Source organism: Callithrix jacchus, chromosome 12, assembly GCF_049354715.1.
Source record: "Callithrix jacchus isolate 240 chromosome 12, calJac240_pri, whole genome shotgun sequence".
Taxonomy (NCBI): Eukaryota; Metazoa; Chordata; class Mammalia; order Primates; family Cebidae; genus Callithrix; species Callithrix jacchus.
The window spans coordinates 6,505,817-6,522,102 of NC_133513.1; the positions used below are offsets into that span (position 1 = coordinate 6,505,817).

General features: G+C 51.2%; 1 protein-coding gene across 1 annotated transcript in view; it reads right to left on the reverse strand.

Moving 5' to 3' along the window:
* The window catches only part of CORO7 (coronin 7), a 62,102-nt gene extending 53,362 nt beyond the window's left edge, over positions 1–8,740 (reverse strand). Inside the window, 3 exon segments of the mRNA NM_001347976.1 lie at positions 4,488–4,562; positions 5,373–5,469; positions 8,583–8,740. Coding sequence (NP_001334905.1) covers positions 4,488–4,562; positions 5,373–5,469; positions 8,583–8,642 — 232 coding nt within the window. The 5' untranslated portion in view covers positions 8,643–8,740.
* Between the last annotated feature and the right edge of the window lie 7,546 nt (positions 8,741–16,286).

The following is a 16,286-nucleotide window of genomic DNA, read 5'->3' on the forward strand; positions in this document are numbered from 1 at the left end:
GCTTCTGAGGTGACACCTTGTGCCCACACAGAAGCGGGCTGCAAGTCTACAAGGCCCCTCCGTACACCATGGGGGCAAACGCCAGAGGCCCCTCCTGTGACACAGGTCCATGAGGCTCTGCTGACCCAGGGTGGCCAAGGGCTCTGGCATCAGGAGGTTGGCAGGAAGGCCCTTGGGTCATGAGGCACCTGCAGAAATGCAGCCACCTGGCCTGACCCCTCCTAGGGCAGCACAGCCCGCTGTTCCTTGAGTCGTGGAAGGTCCCCAGGAGTCAACTAATAAATTGCTTCTTGGTTAAGCAAGCTGGAATTGACTTCAGTTATTTGCAACCAAAGAACTTGAGTGCGATGGCTCACGCCTGTAATTCCAACACTTTGGGAAGCCAAGGCAAGTGGATTACTTGGGCTCAAAAGTTCAAGACCAGCTTGGGCATCATGGTGAAACCCCATCTCTTAAAAAAAATATAAAAATTAGCTGGGTGTGGTGGTGGGTACCTGCTACTGAGGAGGCTGAAGCAGAACTGCAGGAACTGAGGAGGCAGAAGTTGCAGTGAGGAAAGATCACACCACCGCACTCCAGCCTGGGTCACAGAGCCAGACCTTGTCTCAAAAAATAAATAAACGGCCGGGCACGATGGCTAATGCCTGTAATCCCAGCACTTTGGGGAGCTGAGGCGGGCTGATCATGAGGTCAGGAGCCCAAGACCAGACTGGCCAACATGGTGAAACCCTGTCTCTAGCAAAAAGATACAAAAATTAGCCGGGGCATCGTGGCTTGTGCCTGTAATCCCAGCTACTTGGGAGGCTGAGGTAGGAGAACTGCTTGAACTGGGACCCAGGAGGGAGAGGTTGCAGTGAGCCAAGATCGCACCACTGTACTCCAGCCTTGGCTACAGAGTGAGACTCCATCTCAGAAAAAAAAAATAATAATAATAAATAAGTAAGAACTTGAATGGCTCAGCTCCAGAGGTAGGGAGGGGTAGGTGGGGTGCACAGAGTGAGCCAGACCTCAGAAGAAAATGCAGTGGGTGGTTGGGGAGGTAGAGACTAGGCATGAAGGATGGCAAGGGTTGAGGGTGTGAACAGGATGGGAGGCGTCACCAGAGCTGGGAGCACAGTGACCAGCCCCTGCTAGCTGCCTTCCTCTCAGCCAGAGCAGACAGGAAAAGGACGGGACAGACATGGACAGGCACACCTTGGGTTAGTCTTGGCCTGCCTACTGGCTGGCAGGACCACAACAGTCTTGGGCCTAAAGCCAGAGAACCCCTGCTGCCCTCACTCTGGGGTGTCCTTGCTGGGCCCAGCAGGGCAAAGTAGATCCCTAGGCAGGTGTAGCAGCTGGCACAGACGGGCTGGCATCTCAGGCAGGAATGAGCTGTGATGATATAATCAGGTAATCTGAGTGCCCAGTGTGTGCTGGCACCACAGGTGCCCAGGGCTTGACACTCATAGACCTCACCAAATCCTCACAAGGATACAGCAAGTGGCACCGTGGCAGCATCCCCAACGGGAGGATGAGGACACCAAAACCCAGAGAGGGTAACTGCCCCAATCACACAGCTAAGAGACAAGGCTGGCTTCAGAACCTGCGCTGCTCAGCCTGACACAATACTACCTTTCCTTACTGAAGCAGGCCCCCAGCTGCCACCCCACAGCCTGGACACCAGAAACGTGTCCAGAAGTTGCTCACCCTCTGCCCCTGTGGCCACTGGGCTGAAGGGCAAGAATGGCCCTGAGATGAGAGGCTGAAGGGGTCCCTGAAGGCAGGGCAGCAGCCAGAGCCTCCCCTGCCCGTTTCTCCCCACACTGGCACCTATGAGGCAGGAAGGTACCTGGTACCTCTAGGGCAGGTTCCAAGGAGGCTGGAGCTCAGTTTTCCATGAGAAGCTTCCTGGCAGGGCTGCTCTTGCAGGCGAGGCTCTGATCAGCTGCAGGCACAATAAGGCTACGGACTTGCCCACAGGACACTAGTCCAATTTCTATCTGGAAAGCCCTAGTAGCAGAGGGCTCACCACCTTGCAAACATCATCAACTTGGGATGGCTCCCTCATGGGTAAAAAGCATCAAAACATCAAACATGAGCCGGGCGCGGTGGCTCAAGCCTGTAATCCCAGCACTTTGGGAGGCCGAGGCGGGTGGATCACGAGGTCAAGAGATCGAGACCATCCTGGTCAACATGGTGAAACCCCGTCTCTACTAAAAAAAAAAAATACAAAAAATTAGCTGGGCACGGTGGCGTGTGCCTATAATCCCAGCTACTCAGGAGGCTGAGGCAGGAGAATTGCCTGAACCCAGGAGGCGGAGGTTGCGGTGAGCCGAGATTGCGCCATTGCACTCCAGCCTGGGTAACAAGAGCAAAACTCCATCTCAAAAAAAAAAAATCAAACATGAAGCCAGGCACATTGGATCATGCCTGTAATCCCAGCACTTTGGGAAGCCAAGGCAGGAGAATCACTTGACGCTAGGAATTCAAGAACAGCCTGGGCAACCACAGCAAGACCTCATCTCCACAAAAAGTAAAAAAAATTAGCCAGGCATGGTGGTGTGTGCGTACAGTCCTAGCTACTAGAGAAGTTGAAATCAAACACAAATACAGGCTCCTACAGATCTGAGTTCTGACTCTGGCCCTGCCAGAACAATCGGTAAGTTCCTCACCTTGCGGGAGTCTCAGTTTTCTTAGCTATAAAATGAGTTACTGTTTTAAAATCTACTTCAAAGAGATTTGAGATTAGATGAGAACACAGACGTGTTATACAAGCTGCAACACAGATGGATCTCTAAAACATGCTACGTGAAAGATGCCAGATTCAGAAGACCGTGTACTGTGTGATTCTGTTTATGTGAGATGCACAGGAGAGGCCACTCTATAGAGTAGAGGTCAGTAAATATCTCCTGCAAAGGGCAAGGTAGTAAATATTCTAGGATTTCAGGGCTCAACAGTCTCGGTCACAATTCAACTCTGCAGTTGTTGCAAGAAAGCAGCCACAGACTATACATCAATGAATGGGTGTGGCAGTGTTCCAATAAAACTATTTACAAAAACAGGCAGCCAGCTGGATCTGACCGTGACAGTGGTTTGCAGACCTCTGCTACAGAGGCAGGAAGCAGATCAGATGTTGCCTGAGGCTGTGGTAACTGAGGTGGAAACAGATTAACTGCAAAGGGGCACGCGGGATCTTTTGGGAATGATGGAAATGTTCTAAAATTGGATGGCAGTGTACATGACTTGGTAACTTTAATAAGAACTATCAGGCTCTTTACTTAAAACAGGTAATCTAACCAGCCTCAACACTTTGGGAGGCCAAGGCAGGAGGATAGCTCGAGGCCAGGAGTTCAAGACCAGCCGGGGCAATATAGCAAGACCCCATTTTACAAAAAATTTTTAAAAATTAGCTGAAGGGGTGGCATACATCTGTGGTCCTGACAACTTGGGAAGCTGAGGTGAGAGGACTGCTTGAGCCCAGGAGGTTAAGGCTGCAGTAAGCCATGATATGCCACTGCATTCCAGCCTGAGTGACAGAGCAAGACCCTGTCACAAAAACAAAAACAAAAAACAAGTAATATTGGTTGGGCATGGTGACTCACACCTGTAATGCCAGCACTTTGGGAGGCTGACTTGGGATGATTGCTTGAGCCCAAGAATTTAAGACCAGCCTGGACAACAGAGCAAGACCTCATCTCTACGTACTTTTAAAAAAAAAGTTTCTTTAAAAAGTTTAGATGAGAAAACTGAACTAAAGTACTTAGTACAGAGCACTCTCCACAAATCTTTACTGTTGTTAATAACTACCATCATTATCATCATCAGAACCCTCCACAGCCCCACACACCCAGCCTGAGGACCAGGCGTCAACCGCCCTCCCTCACCCGAAGGCCTCCCAACAAGCAGATGGGAATGCAGGCCAGAAAGACTGGGCCCGTGGCCACCGCGGCTGGACAGAGAGGCGACGCCAGCTGGGCCGCTCTGCCTCCATCTGAGGAGAGCAAACTGTTCCCTCAAGGCAGGCAGGCTGCCAGGCAGGCTGCTGGGTGCCCCCAGAAGCAGCTGCAGCAGACAAAAGGTCTCTTTGTGAGGGCCCATCTTCACCCCTGCAGCACATCACAGCCGCCTCTTGGGCGGCTGGGCTGGGGAGGATGCCTTGTGGACTGGGGGCTCCAGGAGATGCAGGGCTCAGAGCCATCCAGCAAGGAATCCTTGGCAGGGACAGGGAGCCAGCATCAGCCTGGAGCCTAGGAGTGGCCACTGCACACTCTGCTCCGCCCGGTTCACAACTGGAGCACAAAGCTTCCCTCCTCTCTGCCCAGGCCAGAATTCTACACCAGGATGAAGCCTTCTGAGCCCCACCGTCTCTCAGAGAATGCAAAGACAGGGACACAGGAGGGAACTGGCAAGCCATGGGGCAGTGGGACCAGGTGAGGATGAATTTCTGGCCCTGGGGAGGGAGGTACAAGTACCAGGCTTCACCCACTACATAGGCACCCACTCACCTGAATGGCAGCCCAGGTGGGCCACGCATCGCTTGTCCTCTCCTTGGCCTTGCAGAGGCACAATGCCCAGTACACCTGTTAAACACACACAGGGGCTCTGATTTCAGGCCCCAGAGGACCACCAATCTTCCTGCCCAGGGCTCTCAGAGGAGACGAGACCCAGCAGCTCAGCCTCAGACCTTCCCAGAGCCTCCACCAATCACAAGATCACATCCTCTGCACATAGTGATGCCCCACAGGTAGGTTCTGGACCCATGCATGAACCATCCATGCCTCAGATGGATACAGAAGACGTTAGGCAAGAGGTCCTCTCTTTTTCACACGGGTTGTACAAAAGGAGCTTGGGACTTTTGTATGGGGCTTATGGCTACCATTTGCAACTTTTCCCATCTTTATCTGAGAAAGAAGTCAACACCCAAGGTGGCAGAGTTGAGAGGTCTAGAGAGGTCAGGGCTGACAGTACATGTGACCCTTTGGGTAGCAATCTGCCTGAAACCCCTGGCCTCTTAGTTAGGCTAAAACGTCATCTCTTTTTTTGCTTAAGCCAGCTTGAGGTCTGAGTTCCCAGTGGCAATCAAGACAGTGCCAACCAACAAGTGGGCTTTTCAAAGCTTTGTGTTCCTAGCCATCCAGGGCCCACAGATGAGGAGCAGGGAGCACAGGGGACAGCTGGAAACATACACATGCCGTAATCAAAAGCAGATTACGGCATGTTTACCAGTTTGTGGGGGTCTAAGGCCTGACATGGGGTTCACCTCTGAGCCCCCAAAGACTGTTCTGTTCCAAGTCTCCAACCATACTAAGCCTGCCCCTGCTCCCCACCCTATCTATGGTGACGATGACCAAATAGGTGAGCAAATTTCCACACTCATGGCCACCCCCCACCTGGACAGTCGGAGTTGAATGCGATCAAGCTGCGGCTTGATTTGATGTGGTTCCTGAATGAAGGGGCGGTTCCTGCTCGAATGTCGCTGATCCAGGCCTGAAAATCAAGAGTAAAGAAGTAGTGAGTTGGCCGGGCGCGGTGGCTCAAGCCTGTAATCCCAGCACTTTGGGAGGCCAAGGCGGGTGGATCACGAGGTCAAGAGATCGAGACCATCCTGGTCAACATGGTGAAACCCGTCTCTACTAAAAATACAAAAAATTAGCTGGGCACTGTGGTGCGTGCCTGTAATCCCAGCTACTCAGGAGGCTGAGGCAGGAGAATTGCCTGAACCCAGGAGGCGGAGGTTGCGGTGAGCCGAGATTGCGCCATTGCACTCCAGCCTGGGTAACAAGAGCGAAACTCAGTCTCAAAAAAAAACAAAACAAAACAAAACAAAAAAAAAAAAAAATATAAATGTTAGCCAGACGTGGTGGTGCACACTTGTAATCCTAGCTACTGGGAGGCTGAGGCAGGAGAATCGCTTAAACCCGGGAGGCAGAGATTGCAGTGAGCCGAGATCGTGTTACTGAACTCCAGCCTGGGCAACAGAACAAGTCTCCATCACAAAAAAGAAAAAAAAAAAAAAAAAAAAAAAAAAAAGAAAGAAAACACAAAATGTGGGCCAGGCGTGGTGGCTCACACATATAATCCCAGCACGTTGGGAGGCCAAGGCGGGCACATCACCCTGAGGTCAGGAGTTTGAGACCAGCCTGGCCAGCATGGCAAAACCCCATCTCTACTAAAATACAAAAATTAGCCGGGCATGGTGGCGGGCACCTAAAATCCCAGCTACTGGGGAGGTTGAGGCAAGAGAATCATTTGAACCAGGGAGGCGGAAGTTGCAGTGAGCCGAGATGATGCAACTGCACTCCAGCCTGGGCAACCGAGTGAGACTCAGTCTCAAAAACAAACAAACAAAAAAAAGGAAAATGCAAAATGTGGCCAGGCCTCCTCCAAGTAGCAGGAGAAAAACACCCAAGTTCGGAGAGGGGAACAGTCAAGGCCTGGCCTCATCAGGATGTCTCCACAAAGTCTCCCAACTGAGTGAAAGGCACACACCCCCACCCAAGGGGAAACAAAGGAGCACTTTCCTGAAACTAAGATCTGCAAGGTACACATATTTTCTCTGTTGTCATCAAAGCACCACGCAGCATTCCTTCCTGCCCTCAATGACGGAACACCCACGTTTCCCATTCTACCCACCCGTAGCACCCTGGAAACCACCTCCACCACCTGAAGTTTCTAGATCAACGTTCACCTGCTATGAGTGTCAGTTAGAGTGTCAGTTCCACCCTATTATTTCTCCCTCCCGATTCGTGTTTACTATATCACAGTGACCGGAAATGCCTCTGAAAAGAACAGATCACCTGTCCTCCCACCTCCCCAACATAAACGGTTTTAAGTTCTCCCCACAGTCTGGGGTTCCACACCTATCTGTTTATGTTGCTGGACTGAGGCCCACCCAGGAGCAGGAACCAGGGCCCCTCAAGTATTTTCCAGACTCCTCCAAGCAGTACTTAACCACTCAGAGTCACTGACTGTCTTGATGAAAACGTAGGTCCTTCCTCCTAACATTTTTTTTTCTTTTTTTGATACACAGTCTCACTCTGTTGCTGAGAATGGTGTGTACTGGCAGGATCTCGGCTCACTTTGAGGACTTCTTCTTGGGCTCAAGTGATCCTCCAACCTCAGCCTCCAAAGCAACTGGTATCACAGAAGTGAGCCATCATGCCTAATTTTTTTTTTATCTTGTTGTACAGAGAAATTTTCCCATGTTGCTCAGGCTGGTCTTGAACTCCTGAGCTCAAAGCAATCCACCCATCCCAGCCTCCCAAGTACTGGGATTATCATAAGCCACGGTATCCAGCCCCTCCCCCTAACCTTTCAGTGGCTCTCCACTGCACTCAGAGTAAAACCCAGCTTCTTCCCGTGGCCCTGGGATTCTGCAGGACCACTCTAGACTAATCTGTCCATGCTGCTCCAGCCACTCTGCTCTATCCGCTGTGACTCACTTTCCATTCCTCCACAGGCTCTTTCTCAATTCTCACCCTTCTGGCCTCAGCTGAAATGCCACCTACCCCAGGCAGCATTTCCTGACCACCCTACTGAGATTAGCCGCCCCCCCCCATTCTCCATCCGAGCCCCTCAGGCGTGTTCTTCAATGTCCTTATGAAAACCTGAAATGCTCTGCTTGCTGTCTCTCTCATGAGGCTACAAGTGCCACAGGGGAAGGAAAATGCCATTGTGTTCACCAGGATTTCTCCAGCAGCTCAGTAAAGCATAAAATAGGAGCAGAGACAATATTGCCCAGATGACAAAAACGGAGCCTCTACCCAGACTGCCTTGACTTGCTCTGGTTCCCTAATGGGGTCACTTGAGGTCAATTCCTAGGCCCAGTTATCGGAGGACACTCCCAGGCCTTCCAAATAACACGGAAACCCGCAGGGCAGAGCAGAGCTGACAACGTCTCTAAAGCACACCCCTCATCAGTCCTCCTGCCCTTCCGGGGGTCCAAAGTGTCTCCTGGCAACTGGCTCAGCAATTCTGTGGGGCTCCACCTGCTCAGGCTTCCCCAGGCCCTACTCAGCCGCGGCAGCATCACCGAGAAAAGGGAAGAGGTTGCGCCAGCAGCGAGAGGAGGAAGCGCCGGCGGAAACCCGAGGGAGGGGCGCGTGCTGCCGATGCGCTTCCCCCAGCCGCTGACACTCGAGCTCGCCGGGGCCAGGGGAGAGAAGGGCGTTTCCTCACTGTCCAGCCTGGGGCAGGGGCGATCCGGGGTGACAAGGAGAAGGAGACAGGCACCGGCAGCGCCCCGAGCCGCGGCTCCCGGCGAGGCCGACCGGAAGCTGGGAAGGCAGGCGGCCTTGCAGATCTGGGCGCCGACCAGGAGGGCTGCGCCGCCTCGGGGGTCCCAAGGAGAGGTGGGCGAGGCGGGCAGACCGCCGGGGTCACCGAGCGCCAGAGCGAGTCACCGGAGCGCCGGACTCTGCCCTCTGGCGGCAACGAAACGGCCCAGACGCCAGGTCCCCGACCTGAAGGAGGTTCCCCGGGGTTGGAGGGCTCAGGGGGTCCAGGCGGCCCTGGCGGGTCCCCTTGTGAGGTCCCGGCAGGGGGAGGGGCAGCCAGTCAGGGCCCTAGGCGACAGCGCGCTGTCCGCGGGCTGGACTTACTTCACGGCGGGGCAGCCGAGCCTCCATGTGCCGGAACTTGGACACCTTGAAGCGGTTCATGGCGACGGCGACGGCGGCGGACGCGGCTTGGAAGACCCGGGGCGTCGACTCTCAGGTGCACGCCGAACTACTGCGACTCCCGAGGCCGAGGCCGAGACCCCACCCGAGGCCCTGCGCCGCGGCCACGCCTCCGGCACGCCCTCTACCAATCGCAGCCGCCTCCGGCCCTCTAGGCCACGCCCCTACCCCCCTCTCCTTTCTCGTGCGCCCCGCCTGCCCCGCTCCCCGGCCAATAGCGGCTCGGCAGCACCGCGAGGCAACGCTCTGATGTTGAGGGGACGCACAGGCGCGGGTGGGAGGTCACGTGGGGCGCAGCTGTCCGCCCACGGCCCCTGCGGTGCTTGCTCGCGTGGGGTCTAGGCTGTAGCAATCGCGATTTTGTGTGCAGGATTTGCTGTGGAGTCTTTGCAGTGTGCCTAGCACGCCTTCCAGCACTATCTACCTCTTCCCGCAGAAAGGGGAGAAATTAACAAGCTCCATTTGAGAGGCAGGAAACCCCCGGCTCAAAGACAGTGTAAGCCGTTAGTCCCCAGGTCACACCAATGGTAAGAGGCAGAGGGGGAACAGGGGCCCAGATCTAAAGCAAATCCCTGTCCTCCAGGCCTACTCAAAAGCCTCTGCCTTCGGCCATGCGTGGTGGCTCATGTCTATAACCCCAGACTTTGGGAGGCTGAGGCAGGAGGATACCTTCAGCCCAAGAAGTAGAGGCTGCAGTGATCTGTGATCGTGCCACTGCACTGACGCCTGGGGGACAGAAATAGGCTCTGTCTCTAAAAACAATTATAACTTTTAATTTGTATGTATGTATGTATGTATGTATTTGACATGGAGTTCACATCTATCAGCCAGGTTGGAGTGCAGTGGTGCAATCTCGGCTCACTGCAACCTCTGCCTCATGCATTCAAGTGATTCTCTTGCCTCAGCCTCCGGAGTACCTGGGATTACATGTGCATGCCACCACACCTGGCAAATTATTTTTGTATTTTTCATAGAGATAGGATTTCACTATGTTGGCCAGGCTGCTCTCAAACTCCTGACCTCAGGTGATCCATCTGCGTCAGCCTCCCAAAGTGCCACCAAAAAAAAAAAAAAAAAAAAGTTTTCAATGTGCATTTTAACCAACAGTCACTTCAGGGGCAGATAACAAGATCTAAGAAGCTTGTTGGCATTGAAGCTGGCCTCATTTATCCCTCTCCTCCAGAAAAGGATTTGTGGAAATCACTGATTTCCCAGCAGATTAAGTGACAGCAGGTTGGAAACTTCTTTCCTTGGTATCACAGTGAAAAACTGAGACGCATCATGAGAATTTTCTAGGCTTTTGTGCAGGTTTTTTGCCTTCTTTTTCCTCACTAGGCCCTTTTTCCTTCTGCTGTTATTTCCTTCAGTTGCATGAAATGTTTTTGAGTTTTCCAGAATGAGGGCCTCATTACAATGAACTCCCAAATTCTTGTTTGTTATTAACTATTCTTGAAAACAGGACTTGTGAAATCAAAATCACTATGCCATGCAGCGGGCTAACCAGACATTGTTTTGCTGGAATTTGACCTGCCATTCGAAGGACAGCCATTCAGGTTAGAGAGGTATCTTCCAGTACCCTTAAGACAAACAGTGGAGTTGTCAGCATTACTAAGACTATAAAGAAACAAACTGGCTTTGCAGACGCTGCCGCCTGGAGCCTTGTAGTATCAGCCATGGTCAACCCCACCATGTTCGACGTTGCCGTTTATGGTGAGCCTTTGAGCTGTGTCTCCGAGCTGTTTGCAGACAAGGATCCAAAGACAGCAGAAAACTTTTGTGCTCTGAACACTGGAGAGAAAGGATTTGGTTATAAGGGTTCTTGCTTTCACAGAATTATTATGGGGTTTATGTGTCAGGGTGGTGACTTCACACGCCATAATGGCACTGGTGGCAAGTCCATCTACGGGGAGAAATTTGATAAGAACTTCATCCTAAAGCATAGAGGTCCCGGAATCTTGTCCATGGCAAATGCTGGACAAATGGTTCCCGGTTTTTCTTTTTTTTTTTTTTGAGACAGAGTTTCGCTCTTGTTACCCAGGCTGGAGTGCAATGGCGCGACCTCGGCTCACTGCAACCTCCGCCTCCTGGGTTCAAGCAATTCTCCTGCCTCAGCCTCCTGAGTAGCTGGGATTACAGGCACACGCCACCATGCCCAGGTAATTTTTTGTATTTTTAGTGGAGACGGGGTTTCACCATGTTGACCAGGATGGTTTCGATCTCTTGACCTCGAGATCCACCCGCCTTGGCCTCCCAAAGTGCTGGGATTATAGGCATTAGCCACCGCGCCTGGCCGGTTCCCAGTTTTTCATCTGCACTGTCAAGACTGAGTGGTTGGATGGCAGGCATGTGGTCTTTGGCAAGGTAAAAGAAGGCATGAATATTGCGGAGGCCATGGAGCACTTTGGGTCCAGCAATGGCAAGACCAGCAAGAAGATCACCATTGCCGACTGTGGACAACTTTAATAAGTTTGACTTGTGTCTTATCTTAACCACCAGACCATTCCTTCTGTAGCTCAGGAGAGTACCCTACACCCCATTTGCTCACAGTATCCTAAAATCTGTGCTCTCGCTGCAGTTCCCTTGGGTTCCATGCTTTCCTTGTTCCCTTCCATGCCTAGCTGGATTGCAGAGTTAAGTTTATGACTATGAAATAAAGACTTAATAACAATTAAAAAGAAATAAAGACACAAACCTTGTTTTCACAGGTTCGTGAGACTGGGATTAATCTCGGAGGCCCTCCAGTTGAACTTTGCGATTCAGCAAGTAATTTATTCTGCTTAAGTTTGTGGCAGCCGGCTGGCTCTGAGCTCTCAAGGAATCACTCTCTAGGCCTTCATGGAGAAACACATTGTTGATAAAAAAGAAAAAAAAAGGAATCACTGTCTTCAGCCAGAAAGGATTTAAGAACACATGAGACGAATGGTCACTCTCTGGACTGTGGCGATTATTTTTTATTATTTATTTATTTTTGAGATGGAGTCTCACTCTATGGCCCAGGCAGGACTCTGGTGATTATTTTTTACGTATTTTTGAGATGGAGTCTTGCTGTGTCGCCCAAGCTGGAGTGCAGTGGCACAATCTTGGCTCACTGCAACCTCCGCCTTCCGGGTTCAAGTGATTCTTCTGCCTCAGCCTCCTGAGTATCTGGGATTACAGCCACAGGCCACCATGCCTGGTTAATTTTTTTCTTTGTTTGAGACGAAGTCTCACTCTGTCACCAGGTTGGAGTGCAATGGTGTGATCTTGGCTCCCTGCAACCTGTACCTCCTGCGTTCAAGTGATTCTCCTGCCTCAGCCACCCAAGTAGTTGGGACAGGTGTGTGCTACCACACACAGCTAATTTTTATATTTTCAGTAGAGATGGGGTTTGACCATGTTGACCAGGATGGTCTTGATCTCTTGACCTTGTGATTCGCCTGCCTCAGCCTCCCAAAGTACCGGGATTATAGGTGTGAGCCACCACTCAGGGTCCCATTTTTGTTTGTTTGTTTTTTGAGACGGAGTCAGGCTCTGAGTCTAGGCGGAGTGCAGTGGTGTGATCTCGGCTCACTGTAACCTCTGCGTCCTGGGTTCAAGCAATTTTTCTGCCTCAGCCTCCCAAACAGCTGGGATTACAGGCATACGCCACCATGCCCAGCTAATTTTTTGTATTTTTAGTAGAGACAGGGTTTGACCATATTGGCCAGGCTGGTCTGAACTTCTGACCTTGTGATCCACCCACCTTGGCCTCCCAAAGTACTGGGATTACAGGTGTGAGCCACCACACCCAGCCTGTTTGTTTTTTTAAGACAGAGTTTTGTTCTTGTTGCCCAGGCTGGAGTGCAATGGCACCATCTCATCTCACTACAACCTCTGCCTCCTGGGTTCAAGTGATTCTCCTGCCTCAGTCTCCTAAGTAGCTAGGATTACAGACATGTGCCACCAAGCCTAGCTAATTTTAGTATTTTTAGTAGAGGCCGGGTTTCACCATGCTGATCAGGCTGCGTGGTCTTGAACTCCTGACTTCCGGTGGAGTGCTGGGATTACAAATGTGAGCCACCTCACCTGGCTAATTTATGTATTTTTAGTAGAAACAGTGTTTCACCATGTTGGCCAAACTGGTCTTGAACTCCCAAAGTGATCTGTGCACCTTGGCCTTCCAAAGTGCTGGGATTACAGGTGTGAGCCACTGCACCTGGCCCAGTTTTTTTTTTTTTTTTTTGTAGAGATGCTGTCCCACTATGTTGCCCAGGCTGGTCTTGAACTCTTGGGCTCAAACAATCCACCTGCCTTGGCCTCCCAAAGTGCTAGGATTACAGGTCCGAGCCACCATGCCCAGCTATTTTGTCTTTAAAAGAGTTTCTTGGCCAGGCGCAGTGACTCACGCCTGTAATCTCAGCACTTTGGGAGGCTGAGGTAGGCGGACCACGAGGTCAAGAGATCAAGACCATCCTGGCCAACATGGTGAAACCCTGTCTCTACTAAAAATACAAAAATTAGCTGGGCGTGGTGGCATGCACCTGTAGTCCCAGCTACTCAGGAGGCTAAGGCAGGAGAATTGCTTGAACCCAGGAGGGGGAGGTTGCAGTGAGCCAAGATTGCGCCACTGCACTCCAGCCTGGTGCCTGGTGACAGAGCGAGACTCTGTCTCAGAAAAAAAAAAAAAAAAAAAGTTTCTTGCATTTCTTTTCTTTTTTTTTTTGAGACAAGCTTCCACTCCATCGCCCTGACTGTACTGCAGTGCTGCAATCTTGACTTACTGCAACCTCTGTCCTCTGGGCTCAGGTGATCAAACTTCCCACCTCAGCCTCATGGAACAACAGGTGTGAGCCAACACTCCCAGCTAATTTTTAATTTTTTAAACTTTTTTGTTGAGATGAGGTCTAATTCTATTGCCCTGGCTGGTCTCAAATGAGACTCAAGCAATCCTCCCACCTTGGCCTGCAAAAGTGTGAGAATTACAGGCATGAACCAATGCACTTGACTGATTCTGGCATTTCTTTTTTTTTTTTTTTTTTTTTTGAGACAGAGTTTTGCTCTTGTTACCCAGGCTGGAGTGCAATGGCGTGATCTCGGCTCACTGCAACCTCCGCCTCCTGGGTTCAGGCAATTCTCTTGCCTCAGCCTCCTGAGTAGCTGAGATTACAGGCACACACCACCATGCCCAGCTAATTTTTGTATTTTTAGTAGACGGGGTTTCACCATGTTGACCAGGATGGTCTCAATCTCTTGACCTCGTGATCCACTCACCTCAGCCTCCCAAAGTGCTGGGATTACAGGCGTGAGCCACCACGCCGGGCCCCTGATTCTTGCATTTCTAAGGTTTGAAAAGCAATGTTTATATTTTATCTTAGTTTGGGCAGAAGTATATTTGCTGTGAGCCAAAGCCACTTGTGGTTTATTGAAAAGGTTTTTTGTCTGTGTGTTTTGGGACAGAGTCTCACTCTGTTGCCCAGGCTGGAGTACAGTGGTGTGATCTTGGCTCACTGTAGCCTCCACTTCCTGAGTTCAGGTGATTATCCTGCCTCAGCTTCCCAAGTAGCTGGGATTACAGGCATGCGCCACCATTCCTAGCTAATTTTTCTATTTTTAGTAGAGATGGGTTTTCACCATGTTGGCCAGGCTGTTCTCAAACTCCTGACCACAGGTGATCTGCCTGCCTGAGCCTCCCAAAGTGCTGGGATTACAGGCATAAGCTACTGCATCCGGCCCAAAAATGTTTTTAGAAAATCATCAGGACAGTGGTCCCACTGGATCCCTGGCAGCTGAGACACAGATCATCCCCTTTCACAGGGAACTGTACCTGCTACAGACATCAGAGACCAGAACATCTGGAACACACATTCCTCACTCACTTGTAATTGTCCTATATTCTCTGTAAAAAAAAAAAATGCTACACTTAGAGAAATCATGCCCCTGAAGAGCCTGGCTCAAACCCTTCTGCCCTCCCTAGAAGAGCTCTGAGCTCACATGGGCTAGTTGCAGCCAATGGCAGCCATGAACTTGGCGAGTCCCATCACACTTCAAATGATCAGTGGTTTCAGCAAGAAATCACGGAGACCCTCTTGCCACCGGTTACCTTTAGCCCAGTGCTTAGGGAGCACCGTTAAACTCCTTGCCAGGTCTCACAGATAGCCGAAGCTCAGGAGATGAAAGGGCTCAGTAGAAATGCTGGTCTAGTGAAATGAAAAGTTTGGAGGGGAAATGCTTCTGACCTTGTGTGCCCTTTGCAAATAACATCTGTTTCTCCTTTCTTTTTGTTTTTTGAGACAGAGTTTCACTGTTGTTGCCCGGGCTGGAGTGCAATGGTGCAATCTTAGCCTCTCCCTCCTGGGTTCACAATATTCTCCTGCCTCAGCCTCCCAAGAAGCTGGGATTACTGGCACATACCACCATGCCCAGCTAATTTTTTTTTTTTTTTGAGGTAGAGTCTCATTCTGTCACCAGGCTGGAGTGCAGTGGTGTCACCTCAGCTCACTGTAACCTCCACCTCCTGGGTTCAGGCGATTCCCCTGCTTCAGCCTCCCAAGTAGCTGGACTACAGGCAGGTGCCACCACACCCAGCTAATTTTCACATTTTTAGTAGAGAGGTGGTTTCACCATGTTGGTCAGGATGGTCTTGATCTCTTGACCTTGTGATCCACCCGCCCTGGCCTCCCAAAGTGCTGGGATTACAGGCATGAGCCACAACGCCTGGCCAACTTTTGTATTTTTAGTAGAAATGGGGTTTCACCATGTTGCCGAGGCTGGTCTCAAATTTCTGAGCTCAGGCCCACCTCGGCCTCTTAAAGTGCTAGGATTATAGGTGCGAGCTACCATGCCTGGCCTGTTTCTCGTTAAAGCTCACGTTTTTGGGCTTCTGCCTGGAGAACCACTGGGGCATATGCTGACTGGCACTGTGGACAGGTGTGGCTTGTGGCTTCTGCAGTATTTGGCAACAAGCCTGGGATGGATCTGTTTGTGTCCGGCCGCAGCTGAAGTCCTTGGAAGGCAGGGCAGCAGTTTGTACCCATGGTTATAAATGCTTGTCCTGCCTCTCTTTTGTTGTGAAAAGCAAATAAAAATAAGCATGAAAGGCTGGCTGTGGCAGCTCACGCCTGTAATCTCAGCACAAGGTCAGGAGATCGAGACCATCCTGGCCAAGATGGTAAAATGCCGTCTCTACTAAATACAAAAAATTAACCGGGCATGGTGGCACGCACCTGTAGTCAAGGCTACTTGGGAGGCTGAGGCAGGGGAATTGCTTAAACCCAGATGGCAGAGGTTGCAGTAAGCTGAGACAGCACCACTGCATTCCAGCTTGGTGACAGAGCAAGACTCTGTCTCAAAAAAAAAAAAAAAAAAGAAGCATGAAAAAGTACTTCACAAATTCTTAAGGGCCATATGGGCGGGGTGTGGTGGCTCACGCCTGTAATCCCAGCACCCTGGGAGGCCAAGGTGGGCAGATCACAAGGTCAGCAGTTCGAGATCATCCTGGCCCATGTGGCCAAACCCCATCTCTACTAAAAATACAAAAATTAGCCAGGTGTGGTGGCAGGCATCTGTAATCCCAGCTTCTCAGGAGGCTGAGGCAGGAGAATCACTTGGCCCGGGAGGCAGAGGTTGCAGTGAGCTGAGATTGTGCCATTGCACTCCACTCTGGGCAAT